Source organism: Postia placenta (genome assembly GCF_002117355.1).
Source record: "Postia placenta MAD-698-R-SB12 unplaced genomic scaffold POSPLAscaffold_4, whole genome shotgun sequence".
NCBI classification, from domain to species: domain Eukaryota; kingdom Fungi; phylum Basidiomycota; class Agaricomycetes; order Polyporales; family Adustoporiaceae; genus Rhodonia; species Rhodonia placenta.
Window position 1 is genome coordinate 1,483,241 of NW_020169835.1, and position 27,143 is coordinate 1,510,383.

The window sequence follows — 27,143 nt, forward strand, 5'->3', positions numbered from 1 at the left end:
GCTGAACAGCATCACACCCTTCTGTGAGCAGTATCGTGTCCGGCTCCTCTTTGGGTTCACTGACACTTTGGTGTAGATGTCGGACACGAACGCGCCACTAGTCTCACCGGGAAGGCTTCGTCCTGCAAGCAATGCAGCCACACCTATTGCCAACATCCCAGACGATGTGTTACTCGACATATTCCGTATCGTGGTCGAACAGTCGGACTACATGACGCGGAAGCTGCTCCGGAAAGGGAAGACCTGGCTCGCCGTCACCCACGTGTGCACATATTGGCGCAACTCCATCCTGGACACCGCCGAACTGTGGACTCGATTGAGGTTCTGGTCCTTCTTCAACCAGAAGTTGGCCAGAGCATTCCTTCAACGCGCAGGCAATCGCTTGGTGTCGCTGGAGTACCGCGGCAGTGGACCGCGCCCGCTCGCCAATCCCATGACCATCGCCAGCTTTATTGACTCGAATAGCAGCCATCTGGGGGCGCTGTCCATCATCGAGCTGGATGAAACAGAGACAGCGGTCTTTTGCGGGAAACTGCGCACGCCGGCCATGAACCTACAACGTTTGGAGATCCAATCCCACGTCGGGCAGCATACAGTTGTCTATCCCATCTTCACCAACACGCTCCCCGCGCTACGCGTCTTCCGCATCACAGGCTTGTGGATCACGTTACCACACGCCGCGAACCTGCGCGAGCTGGTTCTCCTGGAATGCCGTTCTGTCCCCTTCGAGGCACTGTTGAAATACTTGCACGAGATGCCGCTCTTAGAGGTCCTCCACATCGACAAAGCGCGCGACAGTCGTCGGGAATGGCCGCCTGTTTCCACTCTGCCATTCAAACCCCCGCTCCTGATGCCGCATCTCCGTTCGCTGACTCTGTCGTTCACGCATCCTGAAGATCTCTTCGTCGCGCTCAGACTCATTGCCTTTCCTCCTGCGGCGGCAGTTCACCTCCACTTCCGCGAGATGCAGACATTAACCATAACAGCCTTCCCCGATGTTCCGCCCTCGCTGGAGGCAATCACAAGCAGCATATCTGATGCTTCGTTGACGATCAGTCAGGATCCGATGTGGACTGTAGTTTTGCGCACTATCAATCGCGACCTCCAGCTGCAATGGTCGTGTGAGGTTGCTGAACAGGATGCGGACAACCTCGTCTTCAGGCTCCAGCGCACCGCGTTCAACGCGCTGCCGTTCCCGTCATTACGTCGACTCGCTGTCCGCAGCACCCCCGCCCTCCGTAGCGACGCGTGGCGTGTCCTCTTTGGTCCCTTGTCTGGTTTGGAGACACTGGAGGTTGATGTGCACCAAACGAGCCTGTGGACTCTTGGCTCCGAGATGTGCACATTTGTTTCAGATGACCCCATTCCGCTGCCATTCTGTCCCCAGCTGAAGCATCTCCGCGTCATGCGCCTCCAGGATGAGGGAGAGAACTTGTGTAAGTTTCTGACAATGCTTGTGAACCGAGCGCGAAAGGGGCTGCAGTTGGAGTCGCTGACGCTTGAGCTAATGGCAGGGCAGGTGTTACCGCCTGAATCTCATTCGTTGCTCTCTATGATCGCAAAGCAAGTCAATGTCGAGACTGGCGCTTGTGAACCTTCAAACTCATGATGTACCTTGTGTCCAGGCTAGTAGCACGCATGTTTGGGCCTGTAGCTATTATTATGCAGAATAGACATCTATTTCCAGCTTGTCTATATAGTTCGTGACATCACTCAAGTGTGAGAAATGAAAGTTGGCACTTACGCAGATGGTAGCTCGGGTTTGGTTCCGCCGACAGGCTCTTGGCAGCTAGCTTCTCATAAGCCTTGCCCTTGAATAGAGCTGTAGCATACTAACTGATTCACTTGTGAGCGAGGATGGATCGGATATGTCGATATTGATGACAAAGAGAAGGCGGGAACTTGAGTCAAGTGGTGCCCGAGACAAGGGTGGAAGACTCTGCTATCAACCAGCACTATCAAAGCTCCTGAATATGCATGACTTTGGTGAGCTAAGTCATAACAGATATGAGCACTTACATTGGTCTTGGCCTTTGAACTACAGATTCCAGTGTTTGCCAGAACACTTGCTTGATGCAGTCTCTGGGCTTGTGCCCTAAATAGCAAATCATTGGTATGTCTCATAATACTGGAAACTCCAGTATTGTGAGTCATTCCAATGACTGCTTGAGGTGACCAATTCTAGAGTGGATATTATCCATCTGGAATATACGCACCCCGGCTCGGTGACGTTCGCGCTCGTTCGCGATGGTCTTTTTTTACGGTCATGTGATGGTACGCGACAACGCGCCCTCAGTCGGAAAGCTGTCGAACTTTACTCCTGCAGACTTTCAAAGCCACGTGAGTACTTCTCTTGAATCTATACGTGAAATGATCCAATTGTTCTAGGACTACAATGGTGCGCACGCGTCCCGCGGACCCGCGGACGCACGAAGCGAGCACCGTGTCATATAAGTCGCGCGCGACATTAACCCGAAATAAACCTGGCTCCCGTCCTAAATACATCGAAATTCACGACCAAAGGCTTCCAGTATCGGTCGTCCTCGACACTCTTTTCAGCTTCATGGCCGAGCGACATCGCATTTTCAACCGTCGCGTTGCAGGGGAGCCGAGACCGTGGACCGAAGACGAGATCTTGGATAATTATCCGTTTACGAACGTGTTTCGCATTTACGACCGAACGACTCAATATATACTCCGCCATGTCATCCGGGAAGGTAGCCAGGACCTCCACGAAGCTTGTTTCCGCGTCATTCTCTTCCGATTTTTCAACAAGATCGGGACCTGGAAATTCTTGAGGTCACGCCTCGGAGAGCTGACATGGCGAGATTATGACGTTGGAAGGTACGAAGAGGTACTATCTGCTGCCTCACAGGCGATATACGGTCATGCGTATATCTTGCCAGCGCCGACCCTCGGCGCGCCCTCCAACATAGCGAACCATTTGCGGCTCATTGAGCTGCTTATGGAAGAGAATCTTCCAGAACAGCTCCTGAGATTTCGTTACCTCAAAGATGCTCACGGCTGGTTGAGCCTCTTCCCTAGTATGGGAGACTTCACCGCGCTTCAGTGAGTCTCTTCAGTTCTCAATTATTACAAAGTCTGCAACGTGCCCAATCATTACAAGGCTGCTGCTGGATCTCAACATGCTGCCGTTTTTCGGGTTCAGCGAGGACGAGTGGGTTGCGCTCGGTCCAGGCGCTATTGCATGCATTCGCAAGATTTTCGGACCGACAGTGCGCGGACGGGAGTACGAGGCTTTCAAGTACCTGTATGAAAGCCAGCACGAACATTTCTCCCGACTTGGGATTCCCCCGGACCGACGGCCGCGACTGTGCGCGAATCGCCGTACGGGTGTCACAATGGTCGATCTCGAGCACTCGCTCTGCGAGTGCGACAAGTATTCGCGGGCCAGACACCCAGATATCAAAGGCAAGAAGTTACAGGTTGCCAAGCACATTTTTAACCCCGACAGGAGACCCCCGACCACCGATATTCCGGAGCATTGGATGCGCACTGATCGACGAGCTCGCAAGCTTACCCGCCCGCCACCGGTTGACCCTCGAGACCCAGAGCCAGTGTATGAGATATCTCATATTGTCGCGCAGAAAGGAAGTCGGCTCCTAGTACGCTGGGTAGGATATGGGCCAGACGACGATACATGGCAATCTGAGAACGACTTCGGCGAAGCGCGCGCCGTCATGGAGCAGTGGAAGGGGACAAGAGATCGCATAGGGGAAAAAGTTGAGGAATTCCGCGCGATGGGCGACCATTACAGAAAAAGGAAGCATGTAATGGTCGCTGTCGAGCGAGAGAAGTATCAGTGGTAGATTTGATCCGACTGCTTTATTTATACACCATTTCTACGCTTTGGATTATCAGGGAATTGTTCTATGTAGTCGCCGTGGGCTGTGCTCGCCATTTACAGTTTGATGTAGAGTGATATTTGAGAGACTGCGTTGCTGATCGACTCCGAGATCTCTCGTTCACACTTGCGACCTTGAATTATTGTGAATTTCTTTGGTATTGTATTGTATTGACAATTCCAGGAGAGGTGTTGACCGATTCGGACGTCGCTTTTTAATAAACGATCTTGCACTGTGGTTACGGTGGTAATACAAAGCAACGATAAGGGTCTTTCCTTGAGATGAATGACCGATCGGAGGATCCTTGTACTACTCAAGTGATACCAGACTGAAGCGCCGGTGCTGTGAAAGAAACGGCGCTTGCCTTCGCTTCGTGCTTCAAGGTTACATACGACGCCCCTCGTGGTCGACTCCTAGCACTATCTCGCGAGACAACTCTTTCTCACCTTCAAGAATTGTCATGGATGCTGTTGAGAAGGCGAATACTGAGCGTCAGCGGCGGTGGTAAGTTCCATGTCATAAATGTGGCGCGTCCTCAGGCTTCGAGACTGACTCTAACAAGGGTGAAGGATCAGAAGATCGGAGAAGGAATGTACGCAGTTGTCTACAGAGGTCTGTGAGGATGATCTGTGCGTGCCCATACGTTGACACAGGCCTTACAGGGCGGGAAGCCGCCACGGGAAGAAGAGTGGCTATTAAGAAAATCAAGGTCGGGCAGTTCAAGGATGGCTTGGACATGTCTGCAATACGCGAAGTTAAATACCTTCGTGAGCTCAAACACCAGAACGTCATTGAGGCATGCTTCTATTCACTCTGTATCAACCCAATGTCTGAGCTCCTGTAGCTTCTGGACGTCTTCTCCTCGAAGACAAACCTAAACCTAGTGCTTGAGTTCCTTGACACGGATCTCGAGCTTGTCATCAGGGATCGATCACTGGTCTTTCTCCCGGCAGATATCAAGAGCTGGATGGCAATGACGTTCCGCGGCTTGGAATTCTGCCATCGGAATTTCATTCTGCACCGGGTATGGACTCTAATGCATCGTGTAACAGAGGGTCTTATTCCTGAATGGACCACAGGATCTCAAGCCGAACAACTTGCTGATCGCATCCGATGGTCAGCTCAAACTAGCTGACTTTGGTCTTGCACGGGACTTTGCAGATCCCGGCTATAAAATGACCTGTCAGGTCATCACACGGTATGTTCAAGACCCTCGTCATGAGAATCCCTCTCTCAACATGATCTTCAGGTGGTATCGGCCGCCGGAACTGCTGTTCGGTTGCCGGTACTACAGCACTGCGGTCGACATATGGAGTGTCGGCTGCATCTTCGCCGAGCTGATGCTGCGGACGCCCTATCTACCGGGTGAAAGTGACATGGACCAGCTCAAGACGACATTCCGCGCTCTTGGGACGCCAACAGAAGAAGACTGGCCGGTACGTGGTCTGTGTTGCTGCGCAACACCCATTTCATGCCCTTCTTCCTCGCAAGGGGCACACCAAACTGCCCGACTATGTTCCAGTCGGCCAGTTCCCTCGGACGCCGCTACGAGAGCTGTTCACGGCCGCCTCTCCCGATTGCCTGAACCTTCTCAGCAAGTGTCTGATCTACGAGCCACGGCGGCGGATTAGTGCGAGGGAGGTAGGTGTACTTACTGTCTTGTAGTCCACATGGATCAACTCATGCTTGCTGCCAGGCACTCAATCATCAATATTTCTTCGCATCACCAAAACCCTCCCACCCATCGAAACTGCCAAAACCTGTCATGAAGGCCAGCCCAACTGCCCCTCTCGAAGAGATGAACGGCAACGTTGAGATGAACGGCTCGGGTCCCGGGGTCAAGGCGAACCCACCAAACAAACTCAAACGCAAACTGTCGTCCGACGACCTTGGTGGACGGTCAATCGCGCGGAAGCTGGACTTCTCACAACATCGGCAGTCATGACATGCTGATACCGGAGCAGTATGCCCCAAAAATGCAGGTGGAAACACTGCGTCTGTTCCCTTGTGCTTTAGATCCATGATACCCAGCTTCGTAGAGTGTACTAATATGTACGAGTAACCAGAGGACCCTTGTACACTAGATCACAGAAGCCATTTCTTGCACAACGCAGTCAATAAAATCCGCAGACGAAGGCAATGGTAAGAGACAAGATATAATACAAATACACAGGATGCGATTGATGCGCATTTACAAACCTTTCCGAAGACGACGAGGCCTTTGCGCGAACAAAATTCAACACGGGAGCACGTTTTGCACTATGGACGCGGGGTCTCACACGCGATGCATTGCGCTCCTGTGTTGTCTAACATGCAGGTTGGGCAATTCCAGCCGCCGTTTGCAGACTTCTTGGGCTGAGTCACGCCTGCCGCACTCCAGTTGAAACCGACCGAGACTGAGAGGTCGAAATTAGGGAGCGACGCTGTGGGTCTCGCAAGTGCTTGCTGACGCGCCGCCTGGGAACTGCGAACAGCCCCGGATGATGAGGCGGGGATCACGAAAGTGAATGTAGGCAGCTCGTGCACGTCCCTCGCCAAAGCAATGGATCTTGCATCCTGCGGCACGCTGGTGGTGGCAGGTTGGCGTTGGGCGGGTCTGGAAGAAGGCCGTGGGACGAAAGCCGGACCCAAAGACGGCGCAGCAGCAGTGCGTGAAGAGGGCTGTGATGAAGTAGACGGAGTCGGCGCTCTCTCCTTCTCGTCTTTATCCGCCTGGAAGCTATAGCGGAGTTTGGAGGGGGCCTTGGGCGCAGAAGACTTCATGCCTCCAAGAGTCGGGCGCACTCCGAGCCCAGTACTGAGCGAGGACGAGGACGCTGGCGAGGGACCTCTTCCACTAGCCTCGGACAGTTCGACCACTTCTGCGGGCAGGGTGACAGCCGGCTGCGAAGAACTCATTTCCACATCATCCACCTCCTCCACACTGACGCTGGCAGCTGGCGGTTTGTGACCATTCGTCGTAGGTCGAGAGCGTGTGGCTGTCGTCTTCTGCTTTTTTGAAGGCGAACCGCCTTCATCATCGCTCACCTCCTCCACACTGACGGCTGGGGCACGTGCGCCGCGTGATGTGCCATTGACACCATTGGCAGCAGGCTGGGCACGCTGTGACTGCGGGGCCTGGGACTGGGATATGCGGGAAGGACCAGCTTGTGATGAAGACGATACAGAAGACGAGGTGCCATTCACTCTACCCGTGCGCAAATCAGGCGGGGGTCGCGATCGTTTACTTCCCTATTTCACACATCAGTGATCATCTCCGATACATATCAATATGTGATTGACCTTAGGCAGCGTGTTCTCAATGATCTTTTGCTCGCTCAATTCAATTGTCTTCGCTTCGGGAGCCGACAGTGGCTGAGATGCCTCCGTCGCAGCTTGGGTTCGTGTAGAGCTCCTGGTCATCCTCTGAGGGGGCTTCTTCGCGACCTTGGGCATAATCGAGTTGTCATAGGGATTCTGCAAGTCTGGATTTGCTGGCTTCGGCGTTGCTTTGTCGATGATATCCTGCAACGTGGCCACCGCGAAGGCCCGTTTAGGAGGTGTGCGCTGAGGCGGAGAGTCTGATTGTCCCCATGCTTGCCGAAGAGGTGATGGATTGGCTGGTGCTGTCGCACGAGTAGGGTACGATGAACGACGGGGAGTGGATGGCGATACACCGTTCGTCCTGGAAGTGCTGTTGCTTCCGCTGGCCACAGGCGGAGAACCATTTGTCATTGTGGCGCCACGGCTGCCAGAAGACTGCGCAGGCTGCGAGGAAACTGTCTCATGGCCTGCGGTCGTCCGCCTTCTCTTTGTGTCCGTCCTCGTTTTCTCTGGGGTAATTTTGATGGTGGAATAGCTCCGTGAAGGACGCCCAAACCCAGGAGAGTAATATCGATTAGTAGCCACACGGGAGCTGCCGCCACCTCGGTAGATGTAATTGCCATTCGGGTTTTTGTTAAGCATTTTACGCGAATTTTGCGTCGGTATACTCGACGAAGTTCCTGGGGTCGCGAAGTCGACGGCAGGTACAGGTACAGGTTCCGGACTTGTGGAGGTCGAGAAGCGGAATGGTTCGCTCCTTGGTTCTGTACATTCTTCTTAGATGGATTACGAATAGAATGCAGAGTTGTGCACACCTTCAAGCCGCTGTCCCAATAACGCCACAACACCCGCATACTCTATAAAGCTCAGTGGCTGATCACCCTTTTGGCGTAGGAATTCCTCTACCGCGCGATTGTTGGAACCTTGCGATGTTAGCTCATTGAGAAGGATATTAGCAGGAGGTTGCGAGACTCCGACATCCATCATGGTTGGTGGTTCCGGCTCAGTTCGGTGCTGAGGAGGCTGAGGTTGAGGCTGAGGCTGAACGGCAGGAGGCGGAGGAGGCTGATATGATTGGGGCTGAGGGGGCTGTTGGAACTGGGAAGGCTGTCGGGAAGGTGCCCGAAGTTGGGGCGGAGGCCCTCGTTGAGGTGGCAGCGTGAACGATATCGACGCTGGAGGAGGTGGGGACACACTGCCGTATTGCATCTCCTTTACACACTTCTGTTATAATCGATCAGGTAGACATAGGCTGTTCACTGACCTGGCCTCTCTGTGCCGGTGCATCGGCATCATCGGAGTCTTCGGATGCGCTGTCGTCCTCGGATGACCCCGAAAACAGGCGTAAGGGGTTGGGAGGCCAAAACAAGCTTAGTAGGCTCCAGCCGCGGCTCTGATGAGACTTTGGTCGATTCAGGGCCACAATGCAAGGTAAACGAGGCGCGTGGCGTACCTGTCGACGTTGTGGGCGGGCGTACGGAGAAGAGAGTTCGTTGCGCGCTGCGCGACGCGTCGCGCCGGACCTTGTGCGTGCTACGCTCATTTTCGCGAGCGGCAGGATGAGCGAGGATGATGGAGGATGGGGAAGTAGAGAACAAGAAACAACAAGCGCGTCTTGCTCCTTGGGCGTGGTGTGGCTGCAAGGCCCATATTTGACCTGCCCTAAACTCATCACGCTCCCGGCGCTGTCTCGCACAACGACGGCAAGCCGCTAGAAGCCGCTACTCATCGTCTCCGCTGTTGCCGCCGCATCTGGGGCACCCGCCGACACCATGCCGCAGAAAGTCGTCGACACGCCCTATCCACTCATCGACGCTGACCCTCATGCGTCCCGCGTAATCCGCTACATGCGCCCGTCCGACCTCGGGGTCTGGGCTGCTGCCACCGGCGCGTTCCCTGCTGCCTTGTACTTCTGGGGTGCGTGCAACCTTGCTCATTGCCTGCTTACGGAGGTACAGGGCCAGGGTTGAACTTGGGGTCGTTATGCAGACATGGCAGATCCTACTAAGTTCAAGCTACGGACACATCTCCGTCTCGGCGGCCTGCTCGGATTCGTAGGTGGATTCCTCATGGCGTACCAACGGTCAAGCCGTGAGCTCTTCAGCTTGTAATCATGTGAAGTTGCCCGGCTAACGTCTCCTGCAACAGTCCGCTTCTGGGGCTGGACTGAGAACAAGCGTGAGGAAGCGCTTGACCACGAGGAACTGACCGCTCGTGCCCAGCAAGGCTTGCCGCTGTATGGGGAGTCCTCCCAGCCAGGGTGGGTCCAGACCGCTGCATACAGGAACTCTGTATTCTCGCAACTGAAGTTCGGTGAGTACACCCTATGATTGTTCTGATTCCGTGAACTCACAGAGGATTACAGGTACTTTCCCCATGTAAGAGACCAGAGCGATCATCCATGACTAACGCTCATACTCTTTCATTGCATGTATAGGTTCAACCTGGTTGATCACCCACACCATGGCACGGACCCGGAGAAGTACAAGCCTGATTCGTCATAGACGTGATCCACGCTGTGGTCCTCACTTTACAATCCATACTTTCATCTTCTTTCGCCAATGTTCAGTAAGGGATTTGTTTGACAGTCGCTCTGATCGGTAGGAACATCGTGGAAGACAACATCATCCCTTTCAACAAGAGTAGTATCTATACAAACTGCCAAACCATGTGTAGGTCATACACGTCCGCGCTTCCTGCGTCTGCTGCCATCCTCCGCGTCCTGCTCATTTTGCTCCGCTGCCTGGTCCTTCTCATCCTTGCCCTCTACAAGTCGCTTGACCATTGTCTCCCACATAGCGTCATTAACCCCCTTCGCCTTTCCGAGCTGCTCCCGTAGACGCGCCACCTCACCTTCCAGCTCCGCCACCTGCGACTGCAACGACAGACCCGATGCAGCGCTGTTTGAAGCCGCATTTGAGTCGGACTCTGACTGCACGAAGAATGCATGGTCTTCCACAAGCTCGCCGCGGGAGTATGAAGAAAACACCTCCGTGTTCGTCTGCGGGTGTAACACTGATCAGTTGCGACTGGCATAACCCGAGAGAAAAACGTACATTCTCCTGTACAGGCAGCAGCATTGCAACTTCGTGTGCCTCTCGTGCCTTCGCGTCCTTCATCCGCTGGAGAGGTGCTACCGGACGCACCGGCATCTCCTTTTGCTCCGTCCCTGTCGTGAGTGTCAGGCTTACGTGGCCGATGAGGTCTGGTGGACGGAGCAGCGTCGCAAGGTGCGTGATGGCGAGGCCCTTGTGGGTGCTGAGCGTGCGCAAAAGCTGGTGGGAGGCAATGTCATACGTTTGGATGAGTCCTGCCGCTGTTCCGACTAGGAGCAAAGACGATGTGAGTGATATGGCGAGTGTCGTCACTGGTTGACTGCGAAAAGCAGTGTAAGTTTGCCAAGTGTCGTCTAGAACGTGCTCTCTAATTTGACTCACCCAACGGAGATCAGCCGCTTTTTTGCGCTCTGCGGGTCCAGGTCATTAATCCTGATCACGTCGCTAATCCCGCCGCCTCCGACGGCCTCCATTGCCGCACGTCCGAACTTGTCTTCCCGCTGACGGAAGAGATTGACCTGGTGTACCGATCCGTCCATAGATGCAGCAAAGAACAGACGCTCAGTAACATCCCATGCGAGACATGTTATTGGTTGCGGGAAGTAAAAGGTGGTGAGGAGTGATTTTGAGTATAAGTCCCAAAGCTGCAAATGGGAGTAAAAACCAGTCAAGAAGCAGGGAGTGTGAGACAACTGTACCTTGACGGAGTGGTCGACGGACGAAGTAAGAACTCGACATGAGGGGAAATGGCCTACACCGCACACAACGTCTGTGACAGCCAGTGTGTGGTCAGAAATTTGGAAATATGGCGTCGGGAGTTCGTTGTGCATATCGTCATCGACAAGTCTATCCACAGTAGGTCAGACTAGGTCAGAAATAGAAAACTCGGCACAGTAAGCTGAACTGACCTTGACACAGACCAGACGCTTACACCCGAGTCTTCGCTGCCCGAGAGCAATGCCGCACCGTCTTGTGTGAACCGCAGGACATTCACTTGGCGGTAATGGGCGTCCCAAGCATTGTACATGATACCCGAGGCAATCTACTGCAGGATGAGATGGTTCATACGGATTGGGAAGGACATACGGCGGAGGGACTAACCTCCCAGAGATATATTCGCCCTTGGGACGTGCCGCCTGCGCAGTAGCTTCCATGTGGGTCAACTGCAATGGCAGACAGCTTTTCTGGCAGCACGAGTTTGAGTGCCAATTGGTCCTTTAATGACAAACAGTTGGTATGGATAATTTTCGCAAAGCTTTGTAGCACGCACTTTTTGGAAATTGTAGACGTTCATGATGGATTTTTCAGGCTGGGCAGCAAGCATGAAGCCACCCTGTCCATTTCGCGACTGTACCACGGCTGTACAGTGCGCCCCAGAAGATGTTTGTTTGAACGACGCCAGAGATGTCCCGTTCTGAATGTCATGCAGAGATATCGTTCCAGGGCCTGGGGTAGACGGCGAGGGCGCTGTCGCGCAGAAGATGCACTCGTGCAACTGCATCGCGCTTCAAAGATATTTGAGAATTTCAGGCTTTTTGTAGAACAAGCAGGAGGGAGCGAACGTGCTGCTGGAGTACCGAGGTATATGCACAGGCGGAAATTAGCAGTCGACATTTTGGACAAACAGACGCCCATACTTACACGTGCTCCGATCACTGCGTGACATCATATCCGTTTTGGGAGAAATGTCGAGAACCTTCAAGCCTTGCCCTTGCCCTTTCCCTTTTCCAACTTTCTTTAAACGCGTCTGCTATCTGTCTTGAAAGTTTCATCTTTAGCCTCTCTCTCTCTCGCAATGGCGACAAACCTGTACGAAGTTTTGGGATTAGACCGAAATGCTTCCCCGGAAGAGAGTGCGTCTTCGCTGCGTACATGCAGTTCTCGCTGCTGAGAATCGTGTGGTGCAGTTCGCAAGGCGTACAAACGTCGTGCCCTCAAGACACACCCAGACAAGCTCCCACTTAACCTGACAGTTGAACAGAAGGCGGCAGCAGCGGAAGAGTTCAGAAAAGTAGATGTGTCCTGATAGCGTCTACGAGTGAGCCGCTGAAGGGCCCTTTCAGATTGGCAACGCGTACGAGGTACTCAACGACGAAGAAAAGCGCAAAGTGCGTATTTTCCCCGGATATCATCATCTGTCCCTAATCTCCGGCAGGTTTACGACCGCTACGGTGTCTACCCGCCCCCAGCACAGCCCGAGCCCCAGCGGCGTCCGAGTACTCGGGGCGATAGGTTCTTCTCATCAGACCCTTTCTCAGACCCTTTCTTCTCTCGCGGGCCTTCCTTGTTTACCTTCACAGACCCCTTTGTGCTCTTCAACTCGCTCTTTGGTGATATACACCGCACCTTCTTCGACATGGACGACAGTGATCCATTCATGTCCGACCCCTTCTTCAGCGACCCGTTCTCGCCGTTTGGCCGCATGGGCATGGGTCGCTCGATGTTCGGCGGTAGCCTACTCGCTCCTCACTCCAGCCTCATGCTCGGCGGCCCAGGCTCCATGTTTGCGCAGCTCGCTGACGCTGAGCCCAGTGGGTCTCGGCGTATGTATAGTTCTGCAACGGAAGCTATTGGACGTAGTGGACAATGGGTCTCCCAGAGCACGATGTCAAGGACAATCAATGGACGCACAGAGGTCATCACCAAGCGCCGCGATGCCGAGGTGAACATAGAGTTTTGTGTATTTGAGCCGGTCTGCTAACCGAAAACAAACACCAGGGCAACGAGCATGTCACACTCTCCTCTCCAGAGGGCGAACGCTACTTAATCAATGGTGTCGAACAGTCGTTGCCTAACGGCCATGCAATTCAGTCCCCGCCGCCGCCTCAGCAAACCCGTCAACAGTCGATCACGGCGCCGCCGCCTCAGCCTGCGTCATCATACATTCCTCCACCAAACAGCTATCATGCCCTGCCTCCTCAGATACAGGCGCAGTACCAAACTCCGCCACAAGTACAGTACCAAGCCCCTCCGCCTCAGCCGCAATACCAGACACGGCCTCCTCCCCAACAACGCCATCAAGTCACACCCTCCCCAGAGCCGCAATTCAACGCTCAATCTCAGCTGTACTCAGCGTCTACTTCCACGGCACCGGTCCCGCCTCGCTTCAGTTCTAGTGCAAACACCAACTCGCATGCATACCGAACGCTGCCACCGCCGCATATTGAGCCAATTCCTGTGCAGCACCAGCGCAGCCACGGGCACAGTAGCATTCACTCAGGGCATTCCCACCACGGTGAGTACTCCACTCCATACCCCCTTAACTATCACTGGTGAGTACATCGTGGATGGATACACTGACCCGCTATGCTGCGGATTGTATAGTGTACGATAAGCATAAGGACAGGGAGCGCGACAGAGAGCGCACACGCTCTCACCGGGACTCGCACGACCCGCACTCCTACAGAGACTCGCGCTCGCCGCGACACCGCGGGAGGGATGAGCAGGTGCGCGAGGGAGACCATAGCAGTGACAAGGGGCGGCGCGGTGGATGGTGAGCAGCCACGCCGCAGCGCAGGCAGGTGGTGCCCGCGTTGCGAATGTGCTGGATACTCCTACTAATATGTATCGTTCTGCAGGATCCACGGCGTCGCGGAATTCTTGAAACATCGGATCAGACCCCAACACGGGCATTAAGACTGGCATGCTACATTCGTGGTCATCGAGACTTGCCTGTCTACTTTCGCATTAATCTCCCGTCCATCTCGTCCATTCGACCTCGCTGGGTTTTGTTCCACTTGTGTTCTAGCACTGAATTTATTGTCGTAACAGTTGTTAATGGAAGAATCGGAAGTTTGGCTAGAATAGTCCTTTCCGCAATTCATGATCTCTGACAGTCCATCTTAAGGCCTTCATACATGGTACAACGTGAGCGGCCGAAGCGCACAATGATTTGCAACGTGAAAGAACAATAACGATTACACAAAATCCCAGAGGTAGGTTACAAAGTGGGCAAGAGTTCACAGTGATATTATGCAAATTCTACAAACCCTCGAAGAACAGCAGATCCTGGGCGGATAACCCGCCCGTCTTTGACGATGATTGAGAGGATGAAGGCGCGAGGGTGGTAGGCCGAGGTGCCAGCGGTATTGACTGCATGGCCCCCGCGGATGATACGCTCTGGGGGATGCCAAACAAGGAACCTTGCAGAGACTGCGAGTGAGACATCGGCGTCGGGCGGATGGAGATGTTCCCAAAGCCCAGGCCGCTCATAGCGCCATTCGAAGCTGCCGCCTGACGCGACCCAACGACGGCAGGCGAAGATAGCGACATCGACATCTCCGGTGCCGATGGTCGCCCCGGAGAACCGTCGTCGCCCAGCAGGTCAACATGAGCGCTGCTGGCCGCCGACGGGGGCCCCGGGATCGGTCCTGGAATTTTAGGCAGGGGCGAGGGGGGCGCCGGCCATCGGCCGGGACGCTGTGCCGCGCGTTCCACCAAATTGAGAGCATGCAGGTGGGATGCCGCTTTGTTCAGACGCGCGTTGGATCCTGCGCGAGGGCGCTGCGAATCCTGCTCCGCGGCCGCCGCCGAAAGGGGCAATGAGAAGGGCGGGGGCATCTTGGAGATCGGCCGGGGCGGCGAAGGCGTGCGGAGGACAGGCGAGATGGCATTGACGTCGAACCCAGACGGTCGCGCTGGGGTGAGGAACGACTGCTCCGACGAGAAGCTGTCGTCGGGCGCCGGGGACTCAAAGACGGGAGATGTCTCTGACTGCGCGTGCAGGAGCGTCGCGGACGTGGACGCGCTGAAGTCCGAGAACGAGGGCGAGTCGAAGGACAGCGCGGACTGCGGGGGGTGCAGGGACGTGGCGGAAGAGAAATGGAAGTCTGAGAAGTCGTCGTCTCCGAAGGGGTCGGAGGCAGTTGCAAATGTCTGTGCGGCTGAAGTGGCTGGCCGCCGTGCAGGCGGTGACGTCCCGGGTATGGGCAGCGTAAGAGCTGGCCCTGCGGCGTTCGACGCCTTCGGGATGGCCGTCGGGGTAGCCTTGCGCGACATAGAGGGCCGTGCGGGCATGATCGGCTTAGACTGCACAGGCACCGTAGCCGAAGACAAGAAGTCCGTGAACTCGTCGTCATCGTCGTCGAATGAGGTCAATGGCAAGGAAGCAGGTCGTTTCGGAGGTGCTGACTGCACAGATGCCATCGGGGGCGGCGCCAGAGGCGGCGGGAGGTGTGCTTCGCTCTGGGAGCGGACAGAAGGTGGTGGCGGTAGAGAGAAAGCTGGTGTGGGTGTCGGTCGACGCCCTGCGTCTACGCCGCCAGTCGTCTGAGAGCTGACCATGCGCGCATTCGGGTATAGCTGGGCAAGAGGCATACCAGAAGTGGGCGTGTCAGGCTGGTTCTCGGTCTCAGCTGGTCGCTGTCGCATGTATGTTGACGACGAGGGACGGGGCGGCGGGAGTAGCGGAGGCGGCGCGTTTTCTCGGAACGACCCGCTCCTGCTTTTGTTATCCTGGTTCATAGATGGGCCGGCAGGAGTTGGTACAGAAACAGGCGTCTGCGAGCGAGAAGACGGAGGTGAGGGGAGGTAGAAGGGCGCCGACGACTGCTTTGCGGACGTCACAGATAGCGGGGACGGGCTTGATGGTCGCGTGTCGCGCTTCGAGGACGGAGTCGGGATTGCAGGAACACTGGGTGTGCTGGGTCTCGAGGGCTTCAAGGTAGGGGCGGCCAATGTAGGCTGCATGGGTAGGGCACTCGAGTGGGGAGAGTCAGACAAACCAGCAGCGCCAGAAGCACCAGACTCGAGCGCGTTGAAGAATGAGTCCAGGCTCGCTATGGGCGACTCTATGTTCGATCCGGCGCTGGCGGGGCTATTCGACGATGTCGTGGCACTGCGCGAGGGTGCTGGTGGCGGGGGAAGAATCGGTGGCAGCGACGGAGGCTTAAGAATGGCTGCGAGCGCCTTCGCGTTCGCACCGCCATCGTGGTCGCTCTCATTCTCGTCACTTGCGCTTGGGACAATGTCCGAGAGGAACTCAAGATCCTCCGACGATAGCGCGAGTGAGTTTCGTGGGCTGCCAGAGCCCATGGCGCTCCGCCGTCTGGAGAAGCGGTTCAAGAAGCGCGATACAGCTGATGGTGCGGGCTGAGGCGCCTCTGACGGGTCTACGTGCGGCTCTGGCGCGTCAGCATAGGACGGTATCTGCGACGCCGTCGCCGATGAGGCAGGGCCTGACAAAGAGGCCGTGCTGGCGACGGTTGTGGGTAGAGATGAGACGGATGAGGCGGCCGTTTGCACGGGCGAAGTGACCGTGTCGACGCTGCTCCTCATGGACGATCTGACGCTGTCCTGACTTGGACGCCTGGAATGGCTCGGGGGGTCCCCTGCGCCTTTCGCGCTGCCCACAGCGGCGTTTTCCTCCGCATCCTTGCTTGATGGCGTCCGCGAGTGCGTGATGCCAGACTCCCTCCTGCCCCAAAACGAGAACAGCCTCCCAGCGGGCTTCTTCTCCTTGGCCGTCTCCGCTGCCGCGCCGCTCGCAGGCTCCTTCTCTAAGATGCGCCAGCCGGATGGTACGATGTCATCTTCAGCCACCTCCTTACGCTGTTTGACCGCAGCCTCCCAGGCAGTCGAGCCCTTCGCCGCGAGATAATGCGACATGGGGCTGCCTTTCGTCACGGCCATGTTCTTGGTCAGACGCACGGACGTAGCCACCCGTTTCGCAACGGTGGTTTTGCCAAACTGCACCGGCGGCTGGAGAGACAGAGGCGGTAGGAATGTCTGAATGAACGAGTCGCTACCAATCAGAGTAGATCGCAGACGTTAGCATAAGGATCCCAATGCATGCACTGGGCACCAAGCACCTCCGTACTTACAGACCTTCAACAGCCTCCATGCCGCCATTCGTGCTGCTTCGCCAATCATCCTTCTTAGATGGATCGGACTCCGGTGCTGGCCATGCCTCACGAATAAACTGCTCGCATTCTCCGAGGATGGTCGCCAACGACTCCGGGGGCTATATTGAAGCATGCCGGTAAACTACACGAATCGGCTGCAGGCCATCTCAACCACTGACTCACAACTCTACGATCACGCTTAGCCTTCTGCTGCTTTGCAACCTCCCACTCGTCCGCCTGCTGTGCCGCTGTATTTGTCTCTGTCCCTTCCGAAGCTGCCCATGCAGTGCCCCAAGCGTCTGCGGTTACGTCAGTAGTTTCTAGAGCAACTGCAGTTTCTTCATCCGGGACTATAGCAGACTCGAACGTCCCAAAGCCACCATCGAGATCGGCAGAGGTAGGCGGTGGGTCAAATTCTGGTGACTGGAGAGAGACTGCGATGATATTTATGCGCTCAGGTGAAGCCGTGACGGAAGCAGGCGTTCCGGGAGACGGAGAACACGGAGACGGAGGCGGCGAGGGTGTACAAGCTCGCTCTTCCTCGAGCGGGAAGGATGGCGTTTCCTGTTCGGTTTGGACACTAGGAGACTGTCCGATTTGGATGCTCTCGTACTTGTTCGTCGTACTCCAAGCCAAATCGGGCTCTGCCTGAGACCATGAAAAGCCAGTATTGTCTGACGGTTCGCTCCAGCGAATATCGGCACCAGTAGACCAGGAGGGTGCTGCAAGGTCCGCTTCCTCGTCCAAGTCCGGGAGTCTCGGGGACACCCAGGACGAGCCTGAGCTTGCTGATGGTTTCAGGCCAGCAAGAGGAGGATCTGGAGGGTCACTCCATGCGTTTGCGTAGAGGTCGTCCATATAGCCGTCCGGCGTAGCATGAGACAGCACAACGACGGCGAAGTAAAGCTGCAGAGTCGATTGGTGGGGAGGAGGGTACGGTGAAATAGGCCGGGCTAATTAGCTTCGGTTGATTGACCCTTGCTAATTAGCCGTAAACTTCACAAAACAACAAGGGTTAAATAGGGTCAAGTGACCTGCGCTGAATTTGGACATGTTCGGACACATAGTATCTAGACGCAATAGAAGCAGTTATCCTGCATGCAGACCAGTAATAGTAGTCTCCGGCCTCATCAACCTCAGTAATGCACCGTTTGTGAAGGGGATTGTTGCTGACGAGCATACCGCGTCAGGACTAAATTAGAGTAGAGCATGTATAGAAGGCCAGACGTAGTGACGTCGGACCCTTGGACTGGGATGAATAGTAGCAGCTGCGTGCTATCGAGGTATTCCGTCGCTGGGCGATATAACTGTTCGATAAAGCTACTTTACTGTTAAGTAAAAGTGCTCATCAGGCCATGTTCTATAGCGGCTAATTAGCCGTAAATTACCATAGGCAAATTTGACCTCTCGCACAGGCCCAGGCTAATTAGCCGGTTAAGCAGGTCACCGTACCTATTTCACCGTACGCTACCTCGAGCCGCTCCCGTCCGATTCACACCCAAAGCACACCGCGGCAGTCTCTCGCCTCGACCGCGTCCATACTCTCCTTCCGCATCGACCGCGTCGCCATTGTCGCTCGCATTGCTATTGCAAGTCGTCGGGCTCGACGGTGCGTAGCTTCAAGCTCACAGCAAAGTAGACCCCGGACACCCCCATACAAACCAATTTGGGCGCCGCGATAGCGGTTGTAACGCGACCGGACGTTGGCACTTCTCCTCAGTAGTGTCTTGTTCCCATGGACTCCTCGCCTGACCAGCAGTCAAATATCCTCGGCTGGGACGAGGGCGATGTGCATGCTTGGCTTGTCAAGCTCGGCCTCCCGCAGTATGAGAGCCAGATTCGAGGTGAGTGGCCTGCCAGTCCCCCCCTGGATCAGTGTTCCTAACGGCTCCAATAGAACACAGAATAAGCGGGGAGATCCTCTGCGTGCTTGACGCAGAAGCATTGAAAGACGTCGGCATCGCCACCATTGGACAGCGGCTAGCGATTCTCAAGGGCGTGTACAACCTCAAGCTCGCCCAGGGAATCCCCATAGAGCCGGATCATTATGTTCCGCCTTGTAAGATCCCAACTTAATTCGTACGTATGAAGCACCTAATCCCTGTCTTTCTAGCGGAGGCAGAGGAGCGGAAGGAGCAAGTGAACGTAGAGAAGCTATATGACCTACTCCGGGAACAGAGTGAGCATTCAACAAGTCTCGTCGCATTCTTCCTCACGCGTCTTGCAGGTGATCGGCTGCGACATTTGGAGGATGACAATCGGAGGCTGAGCGACAATCTTCAATCCTGTCTTGAGGATGTGAGCAGCGTGAGGAATAGCATGGTGTCTCAACGCCCACAGGTACGCTTTTTGTCGCACTTAACTTCATCGGCATCTCTCATGCACAGGTAGACCGAGACCGAAAGTCCCGTCCGGCAACATTCTTTCAAATGGGCGTCGTTTGTGAAGCCTTCGCGCTCACCAACGAAAGCTGCACTAGAGGTCGTGGAGTCACCGCAGCCGTCCCCACAACGATTCGAACACGAGATCAATTCAAATACATCCCGCACTGGCACTTCATCCGACCGTTCACGGTCACAGCCGACGTCTACCAATGGCGAGTCCGCGTCAACTTCGCAAACGAACGGCGCCTCGAGTAGTCTGCAACCACCTCCGAAGCCCATGCGCCAGGATAGCTCCGACAACCTGAAGAGCTTCAAGGTCAGTCTTGATGATCCAGCATGGAAGGTTCTCCCCGCGGCCCTCAAGAAGTACAAAATCAACAACGACGATTGGCAAAACTATGCTATGTTTATTTGTTATGGCAATCCAGGTGCGTGCTCTCGTGCGGTACCCCCCGCCGTATCTCGGCTCATCCCCAATAAGGAAATCGGATCGAGAGGTGTTTAAGTTACGACGAGAAACCACTACTTTTATTCCAGAGGCTCAAAGACGCGAAGAAGAACCCGGTGTTCATGCTGAAACACATCAAAGATATCCGCTCCCCAATCGCCGTTGCGCAGCAGAAGCAGGCTGCCCGCAGAGCTTCCTCGGAGACTTCCTCAGCGCGGTCGCCGCCTACATCTTCATCACAGCACAACCATGGCCAGAACCTGCAGGCACAGGGCGAGAACGGTAATGGACATCCCCCAAAGCTGCAGGTAAACAGTCGTGTAGCCACCACGCCTGGTCTCCTGACGGGTGTGCCAAATGCGCAGTCAGGCTGGCCGGAACTCATGTCTCCGGTGGTGGAAAACAAGGAGCGCGCGGAAGAGCTGGGTGGTTCGGGGGACCATCTCAAGTCGCAAGGCTCAAGCGGGGGAGTGGGCGGGGATGGACTACCACCCCCGGCAGTGGTGCGGGAGATCCCGCCGTCGACGGGAGTGTCGTACGCGGTGGCTATCTACCCGTACATGGCAGAACAAGAGGACGAGTTCGACGTGGTTGTGTGCGTACACGACTTGTCCGGATGGTTGGGATGTACTCATACTTCTTTCCAGTGGAGACACGTTCATCATCCTTTCGAGAGCGCGTGGCTGGTGGGTCGTACAGCGGGATGAGGCAGGCTTCGGAGTAGTCGAGCCTGACTCCAGCCAGCAAGGCTGGGTCCCTGCTGGCTGTCTGCTCGAGACAAATGTGCCTGTCGCTACTGCCATTGCCGAGGCCACTACAGCGCGTGGCTCCCCACCACAATCGCCTGGCGGAAAGACCCCGATTCTTCCGCTCAGCATCCTGTCCACAAGCTTCCCGGGCATCGCTTTGATGGACTACAAGAGGAAGGGCGACGAGGAGCTTAACCTCAATAAGGATGACTACCTGCGAGTGTTCAAGCGATACAACCATTGGTCCTACGTGCGTTACGCCGATCTAATTCAAATGCAATGAGCTGACCATCCTCGCAGGCCGTCAAAGAGGAGTCGGGTGATCGTGGTTGGGTGCCGGTGAGTCGGCATGACCTCGTTCATTGTACGCATGCACTGATAAGTCGCAGTCCTGGTTCATCGGCAAGGTCCCGACAACGTTGGGCGCCCCACAGACGCCGAGCACGAGCGGCGCTCCCAACACACTATCAGCTTACACCGAGGGCGACTCGCGCTACGGGAGCGACTCCTCTGTAGGCCAGCAGCCCCAGGTCTCTCCCATGTCCTCGGCATTCCCTCCAATGCAAACGCGCACCACGACCGTCGCCTAGGCACGGCCGGCACCGTTTGCCTCCTCCCGTTTTCTCGTTCACGACTTTCACGTTCACATGCAACCACTTGGGCTCGGCATACATCAAGATGACCAATTTCGCGCAGACGCACCGCGCACTTCGCACCTTCTGCATGCTTTCTACAGTATATACTTATTTATCGGACGCCTTGCTATGCTTCTCTCGCTTGACATTTTCCGTAATTGTCCTTGCATACGTTCCGTCCGCACGCCGACTTGGATTCGTTCTTTCTGTATGATATTGGTCCTGCTCCTGTCGCTCTCATGCCCCAGCCATCAATGTCTGGCTGTCTGTATTCAGTACGTGCGCCTGGTGGAATGCACCAGGCATCCTCAAATCCATGCACCGATCCGCGTGTATCTCTACCGAGAGGTTGTCGGTTGAAGTGTTTCCAACTTGATGGGCGTTCCGAAAGAGCTCTTGCATCTATACGGAATGCATAGTGACAAGCACTTGTGTCGGTCCTACAGACGGTACGTTGGCGCCAGATGTCTATCCAGCGTAGGCACATGTAGAGTGTATCCGAGGTGGCTCCTGTTAGCACGGAACAGTACAATGAAGTGCCGATCATGATCGAAGAGCGCTCTGATCGATGATATACAGCAACATGCATCTCCAACCATGCACTGCTTCGCCTTCCTCCGCACAACCGCTACTCACTGGTACCCCAGTCGACTGCTGTATAGCCCACAATGGTATCTACATTCGCCGAGAGGCCCTTCAAGAAACTGGTCCTCTTTGATGTCGACGACACGCTAACTCCGGCGAGACAAGTACGTCGCGCAGACTTGGTGCGGACTGAAGTCGAGGCATGATCTCAACGTTTGCGCCAGAACGTGTCGCTCGAGATAACTCAAATTCTGCGAGCGTTGCGCAAGAAGGTTGTCATCGGCGTCGTTGGCGGCTCCGATTTCGTCAAGATCTCCGGGCAGCTTGCGGTCACCGGGTCGAGCGGTACATTCAAACACCTGTCTGTCATAGTATCCGCGCTCATTTAAAGTAAAGTGGTCGAGGACTTCGATTATGTGTTTGCTGAGAACGGCTTGACTGCGTACAAAAACGCGCAGCCGCTACCATCCCAGTCCTTCATCAAGTTTATTGGAGAAGAGCGATACAAGAAACTGGCCAACTTCATCCTCCATTACATCGCGGACATGGATATTCCTATCAAGAGGTGCTGTCCTGCGCGCGGGCTTCTCTTCTCTGATTATTGACAGGTCAATACAGGGGTACGTTCATCGAGTTCCGTAACAGCATGATCAACGTCAGTCCCATTGGGCGAAACGCAACGTCAGTTCTGTCAACCTCACGTCTGTCGCTGTATATAACCTTGTGCGCAGGGTACAAGAACGCAACGAATTCGAAGCCTATGACAAGGTTCGCCTATGGCTCTTCTCCCGTGACTCATATCATTGTACGAAGCACGTTTTCAGCAACACGGTCTACGGGTAGCTTTCATCAAGGTCCTCCGCGAGAAGTTTCCCGACTACGGTCTGACGTTCTCTATCGGGGGGCAAATTTCATTCGATATCTTCCCGAACGGCTGGGACAAGACGTACTGCCTACGACACGTAGAAGACGAGCAATTTGAGGAAATCCACTTCTTCGGCGACAAAACATACAAGGTCAGTTTGTGAACGAGCTGCAGCATATGATCTGATGCTGAGAGCGATGTTCACAGGGAGGGAACGACTATGAGATATACACCGATCCACGGACGATAGGGCACTCTGTTTCGAGCCCCGCAGACACGGCGCGGCTTCTCAAGGAGCTGTTCCTACCAGAGCTGAAGTAACACGCCATGTTCTAGCTGCGATTATCTCTGCACCCACGAATTCTGTGCATTCACGTGATGATTTGGGAAGCAATCGGGCATCACTGTAGTTCTTTTCTTGGGCCGGATTTTATAGCTTCTCATTCAATTGCATAAAGAGAAGCTCTTATCATTGAAAACATTTGACTCCCACTGCTATCCTGAAGAGTTGATCAACTTGCTCGTAGAACGGTTGCGAGGCTTCGGAACATAGTTAATGGGCGAAGTGCGTCTCCTACAATTACCCTGACAGAAAGTCTATTTGTGAGAATCACATTTGGCGCTATTGGCGACAATGCTTCCGCACGTTAGAATAGCGAATGGTTGCCGGATAGGCCTGACGTTGTAAATGAGTGACTATGAGAACCAAAGTATCCTACGAATCTCTAGGCCCCCGACCTGCGGACCTCGACCCGATAGTTTCTTTTTCACCTGAGGACAATATAATGTGTAGCTACTGCTGTCGGATGCTTGGCATCAGTGCATGTCCGCTCACAGGTGCCAGTTACTAATGAGAGGACGTACAAATTCCCCAACCAAGAACGCTTGCTCACGCCTTTACGAGGCCAACCTTCAGCGGCATTTCCGCCTTGCGACTTGTGCGGCCTACAGTGGGGTATTGGATACCGGCGATGTTCCAGAAGACCTCCTTTTCCGAAGGCGCGAACGTGAACGTCGAGAGGAGAATTGAAAGCACGACCTCTGTACACAATGTTAACGCTTCTAAAACCCAACCGGTGCAGTGAGGTGGTACATACTCATCTCCAGCTGCGAGAACTTGAAACCGCTGTACGAATGCGTGAGAATGTGACTTGACTAGATTTTGAGTCTACCTACATGCAAGCCCTGCTGCCGCCGAGGAAAGTCATCCTGCACGCGATAGTGTCAAAAGGGGGAACTGCGCAGACGCGATGGGATGCCGGCTCACAGATGCGAATACACCCCGGGCACTCGTGCATTGCTAACGGCATCGGGAAGAGGGGTGAGCCAGCGCTCAGGCTTCCATTCGGCCGCATCTGGGCCCCAGATCTCTGGATTGCGGTTCGACGCGAGGATCCCGATAATGATTCCCGTGCCCGCCGGAACGTGGATCTCGTTCATCATGTTGCCGTCGACACCGCGGATAGGCGAGGAAAGAGGCATAATCATGTCCTTCCGCGCACTGTTATGTATGGCGTAGTAAGCATACCAACAGCTGAATGACAATTACAACCACGCAATAAAAGCACCCACGTTCGAGTGAGGAACGGGACCGGTGCATAGCTGAGGGATTCACCGCCATTAATACCTATTCTTCGAATACAAAGACAAACTTACAGTCGCAATGTCTCCCGGCAGACAGCTTCCAAGTAAGGGAGCTCGACGAGCTGATCGTAAGAGATATCTTCTCCATCTCCCTGTGCTTCAAGAATCTCCGCGCGCAATTTTGTTTGAACGTCCGGGTGATCAGCGAGCAGCTGGAGGATGCGTGCCAGGGCGCCAGAAGTAGTGTCCATGCCGGCAAAAATAAAGGTTCTGCAGGCTCGTGTGAGACATGATCGCCGACACGCGAGCGGAGTGTGACAACGTACGTCATCTGGCCCAACAGCTCGTCCTCGGGTAACTTGTCCTCTTCAGAGGCTAGCAGGTTCGCTTGCACTACACAGAAGACTCGATAAACCCCTGGACTAGTAATTGACCAGCACGTCCACCTACTCAGTTTGCTCATGATATCCTTGCCTTCGCCGACTTGATGGAGGACGGCTTGGTCGCCCTTCGCCATCGCAAGCTTCTTCTCTTCGAAGATGCGCCGCGAGTGGTCGTCAAGCGAGTCCGAGATCTCTTTCGCGCGGCGGATGTGCTGGTTCGGGAGGAGGCTGACAATCGCCCTGCGGAGTGCACGCGGTCCCATCTTCATGGAAATCGGCAGAAGAGGACGCACAAGCCTGAGCGGGAACATAGTCGGGCTGCGATAATACCGTCAGCGGCTGCGTTCTGGCTGAGACACATTTCGCAAAATGCCTTACACGATGGCTTTGATGGCCTCCCCGTACGAGTCCGCCTCGTCTCTGATGAGGGGGTCGAAGGAGTAGCCAAGACCGGCCTGCCCGACCAGTTCGAGCGCAGTACGAGCCATCCAATCGAGGATGTCGACTTCTTTCGGTCCGTCCTTGACCCTCGTGGAAATAGCATCTCGGAGCTGTTCCATTAGTCACGGTCAGGAATGGCCAACGAACGTAAATAAAACAGTTGGGCGATACACGCACATTGTGAGTGATCTCGTAGAAGATGGGTATCATGTGCCGCATGTGGGCGACGGAGAAGACGGGGTTCAAGAGCTTCCGCTGTCTGCGATGGCGCTCACCTGTAGCAGGCCTGTTTCAGTATTACAGCTCGGTGAACACGGCGCAGGACCAACCGACTGTCGCGAGAAGTCCATCACCGAGCATCAAATGCATAGATCTGATATTAAATTATCAGGTTATACGTAGCGCCAGCTGCGAGCATGGAGAGTACCTACGCCAAAACTTCCTCTGGTTCTTCGTAAACGTACTGATCCTTCACGACGACGCTGTTGAGTGCCAAGGGATCAAATACGAAGAGTTGTTTGCTCTGCAAGGGGATAGGTTAGCTGTATGAATCGACTTAGAGCCTGTCTCACTGACGCCGAAAGTGCCATTGATCTTGACGACCGAACCGTACTTCACGCCCAGCCCATACAGGAAGTCCCAGCCATGTCTGTCGAACAATTGGCCGAGATTACCTGTCACATGCCCACGTCAATGCACACAGGATCTTCTAGACAGTCAGACTTTTGCGTACCTTTGAAAAACGACTGTGATGCTGGCCCCGGGACATTGTCGAGGGGTGAACGGCCCAGTAGGCGCTTGGCTATACGCCAAAGTATCCAGAGTGTTCCCACTAGGGAAGTCGTTCGGATGAGGTCGAGGAGGACCGCCATGTCTTGGGGCGTAGTCAGGAGTTGAGGTGGCTGATTGTGTGGTACCCCTTTGCAGTGAAACATATATACCCGGGGATGAGATCCACCAGTGGGAACGACGAGAATCAGCAAATCTTGTAGTGACGATCTGGGATCTCATCAGGTCCTGCGAATCCGGACGGCACATGCCATGAGTGGCCAAGTCTGTCCCGAGGTCATTCCATCAGAAACACCCAATTGGTACCTACACTCCTGGCCTACTCCAGCGCTCTGGGCCTTAGATAGCTCACCAAGGGGCCCTACAAAAATGAAGCAGCCGATTTTTGCGTGTTGTGCCAGATATACCGCCTGAATATAGAATTGACGTTATCAGCAACGACCTTTGCTACCACATCCAGATTGATCGCGACGGGAGCTGCACAACATCCGATGCCCGGGCACGTCTCACGGCTGGCCGATCCACTTGCGTCAGCTCTGCAATGCAAGAGCCTTACTGTTTGGGCTGCGCAATTATAATTCTTGTCGCTCCCTCGTTCGTCCGCGGAGTTTCCAGTATTTTGGGAGGTATTTCCAACCCCGACTGATCTGTGGCTGTCGGGGTGATCATCGCTCCGCAGACGAACGAGCGACGAGCATTGAGCAGCCCTACTCTTTCAAATTGCAATGATTTGGTGGGTCTCCGATGGACATGTATTCACGAGATTGACCGTGTCTTCGAGTGATGCATATACGCGCATATATGACCAACGACGCAGCGAACACAGCGCTTCGATATGCGGCTCCCGGTCGCTTTGGAACCCGCGTGTCCGGTTGTCCATTATCATGAGGGTAACCGCCCAACGCTGGGCAAACGAGGTCATGAGCTGCTCGTAATCGCCGTTGGTTGCAGAAGTCCTGAAAAATCGGAAACGGCTGTTCGTCATGCAGCCTCGTATTTACCTGCGTGAGGGGGGAGGGGGATTTGCGCGTGCCATCGTGGCTGGAGCGACCGGCCCTGCTTGTGAGTTCACCAAGTTTGACGACTGGAATGTAGCGATGTACACGTTAGCTTGCGATGGGATCAATATCTGTCGTTACCAGTACAAGCAGTATGCCCGACCCATGTCGAGGTCAACCTAACAGTGTAACTAACGGACAAGCTGCAGCATATA

At 54.8% G+C, this 27,143-nt stretch overlaps 10 protein-coding genes across 10 annotated transcripts; 6 read left to right on the forward strand and 4 right to left on the reverse strand.

Annotated features, from left to right (window-relative positions):
* Positions 1 to 76: 76 nt before the first annotated feature.
* POSPLADRAFT_1137389 (hypothetical protein) lies at positions 77 to 3,830 on the forward strand (the record flags this gene model as incomplete). Its single annotated transcript, XM_024484788.1, has 6 exons — positions 77 to 1,436; positions 1,701 to 1,719; positions 2,080 to 2,113; positions 2,327 to 2,340; positions 2,389 to 2,854; positions 3,609 to 3,830. 6 exons carry the CDS (start codon positions 77 to 79, stop codon positions 3,828 to 3,830), a joined length of 2,115 nt encoding a protein of 704 aa, XP_024341051.1.
* A 496-nt stretch (positions 3,831 to 4,326) lies between these two features.
* POSPLADRAFT_1065522 (hypothetical protein) lies at positions 4,327 to 5,949 on the forward strand (the record flags this gene model as incomplete). The annotated part of the gene is made up of 8 exons (XM_024481959.1): positions 4,327 to 4,370; positions 4,429 to 4,478; positions 4,529 to 4,662; positions 4,711 to 4,890; positions 4,946 to 5,064; positions 5,116 to 5,302; positions 5,358 to 5,507; positions 5,563 to 5,949. The coding sequence occupies 8 exons, from the start codon at positions 4,327 to 4,329 to the stop codon at positions 5,809 to 5,811; spliced, it is 1,113 nt and encodes a 370-aa protein (XP_024341052.1). The 3' UTR covers positions 5,812 to 5,949.
* POSPLADRAFT_1073832 (hypothetical protein) lies at positions 5,903 to 8,712 on the reverse strand (the record flags this gene model as incomplete). Its single annotated transcript, XM_024482644.1, has 5 exons — positions 5,903 to 7,097; positions 7,149 to 7,933; positions 7,985 to 8,381; positions 8,434 to 8,562; positions 8,623 to 8,712. 5 exons carry the CDS (start codon positions 8,710 to 8,712, stop codon positions 6,126 to 6,128), a joined length of 2,373 nt encoding a protein of 790 aa, XP_024341053.1. The 3' UTR covers positions 5,903 to 6,125.
* A 204-nt stretch (positions 8,713 to 8,916) lies between these two features.
* On the forward strand, positions 8,917 to 9,776 carry POSPLADRAFT_1168465 (hypothetical protein). The gene is made up of 5 exons (XM_024488011.1): positions 8,917 to 9,086; positions 9,159 to 9,260; positions 9,318 to 9,482; positions 9,535 to 9,547; positions 9,607 to 9,776. The coding sequence occupies exons 1-5, from the start codon at positions 8,942 to 8,944 to the stop codon at positions 9,671 to 9,673; spliced, it is 492 nt and encodes a 163-aa protein (XP_024341054.1). The 5' UTR covers positions 8,917 to 8,941; the 3' UTR covers positions 9,674 to 9,776.
* A 70-nt stretch (positions 9,777 to 9,846) lies between these two features.
* On the reverse strand, positions 9,847 to 11,726 carry POSPLADRAFT_1137645 (hypothetical protein; the record flags this gene model as incomplete). The annotated part of the gene is made up of 7 exons (XM_024484814.1): positions 9,847 to 10,170; positions 10,226 to 10,544; positions 10,607 to 10,869; positions 10,924 to 11,071; positions 11,134 to 11,267; positions 11,327 to 11,440; positions 11,496 to 11,726. The coding sequence occupies 7 exons, from the start codon at positions 11,724 to 11,726 to the stop codon at positions 9,847 to 9,849; spliced, it is 1,533 nt and encodes a 510-aa protein (XP_024341055.1).
* Positions 11,727 to 12,020: 294 nt separating this feature from the next.
* Positions 12,021 to 13,861, forward strand: POSPLADRAFT_1137612 (hypothetical protein; the record flags this gene model as incomplete). The annotated part of the gene is made up of 7 exons (XM_024484806.1): positions 12,021 to 12,078; positions 12,133 to 12,236; positions 12,289 to 12,333; positions 12,381 to 12,917; positions 12,944 to 13,460; positions 13,550 to 13,718; positions 13,804 to 13,861. 7 exons carry the CDS (start codon positions 12,021 to 12,023, stop codon positions 13,859 to 13,861), a joined length of 1,488 nt encoding a protein of 495 aa, XP_024341056.1.
* Positions 13,862 to 14,206: 345 nt separating this feature from the next.
* Positions 14,207 to 17,925, reverse strand: POSPLADRAFT_1065524 (hypothetical protein; the record flags this gene model as incomplete). Its single annotated transcript, XM_024481960.1, has 3 exons — positions 14,207 to 16,967; positions 17,047 to 17,186; positions 17,251 to 17,925. The coding sequence occupies 3 exons, from the start codon at positions 17,923 to 17,925 to the stop codon at positions 14,207 to 14,209; spliced, it is 3,576 nt and encodes a 1,191-aa protein (XP_024341057.1).
* Positions 17,926 to 18,802: 877 nt separating this feature from the next.
* POSPLADRAFT_1073835 (hypothetical protein) lies at positions 18,803 to 21,595 on the forward strand (the record flags this gene model as incomplete). Its single annotated transcript, XM_024482645.1, has 9 exons — positions 18,803 to 18,911; positions 18,965 to 19,126; positions 19,181 to 19,246; positions 19,295 to 19,407; positions 19,459 to 19,879; positions 19,933 to 20,494; positions 20,547 to 20,898; positions 20,949 to 20,987; positions 21,038 to 21,595. 9 exons carry the CDS (start codon positions 18,803 to 18,805, stop codon positions 21,236 to 21,238), a joined length of 2,025 nt encoding a protein of 674 aa, XP_024341058.1. The 3' UTR covers positions 21,239 to 21,595.
* Positions 21,596 to 21,904: 309 nt separating this feature from the next.
* POSPLADRAFT_1168472 (hypothetical protein) lies at positions 21,905 to 23,208 on the forward strand. The gene is made up of 7 exons (XM_024488012.1): positions 21,905 to 22,032; positions 22,093 to 22,213; positions 22,265 to 22,433; positions 22,487 to 22,549; positions 22,600 to 22,636; positions 22,693 to 22,884; positions 22,941 to 23,208. The coding sequence occupies exons 1-7, from the start codon at positions 21,952 to 21,954 to the stop codon at positions 23,052 to 23,054; spliced, it is 777 nt and encodes a 258-aa protein (XP_024341059.1). The 5' UTR covers positions 21,905 to 21,951; the 3' UTR covers positions 23,055 to 23,208.
* A 414-nt stretch (positions 23,209 to 23,622) lies between these two features.
* Positions 23,623 to 26,013, reverse strand: POSPLADRAFT_1137238 (hypothetical protein; the record flags this gene model as incomplete). The annotated part of the gene is made up of 14 exons (XM_024484771.1): positions 23,623 to 23,774; positions 23,831 to 23,859; positions 23,910 to 23,942; positions 24,001 to 24,234; positions 24,306 to 24,335; positions 24,390 to 24,587; positions 24,644 to 24,710; positions 24,768 to 25,018; positions 25,079 to 25,251; positions 25,319 to 25,416; positions 25,471 to 25,514; positions 25,573 to 25,664; positions 25,718 to 25,815; positions 25,875 to 26,013. The coding sequence occupies 14 exons, from the start codon at positions 26,011 to 26,013 to the stop codon at positions 23,623 to 23,625; spliced, it is 1,638 nt and encodes a 545-aa protein (XP_024341060.1).
* Positions 26,014 to 27,143: the final 1,130 nt, after the last annotated feature.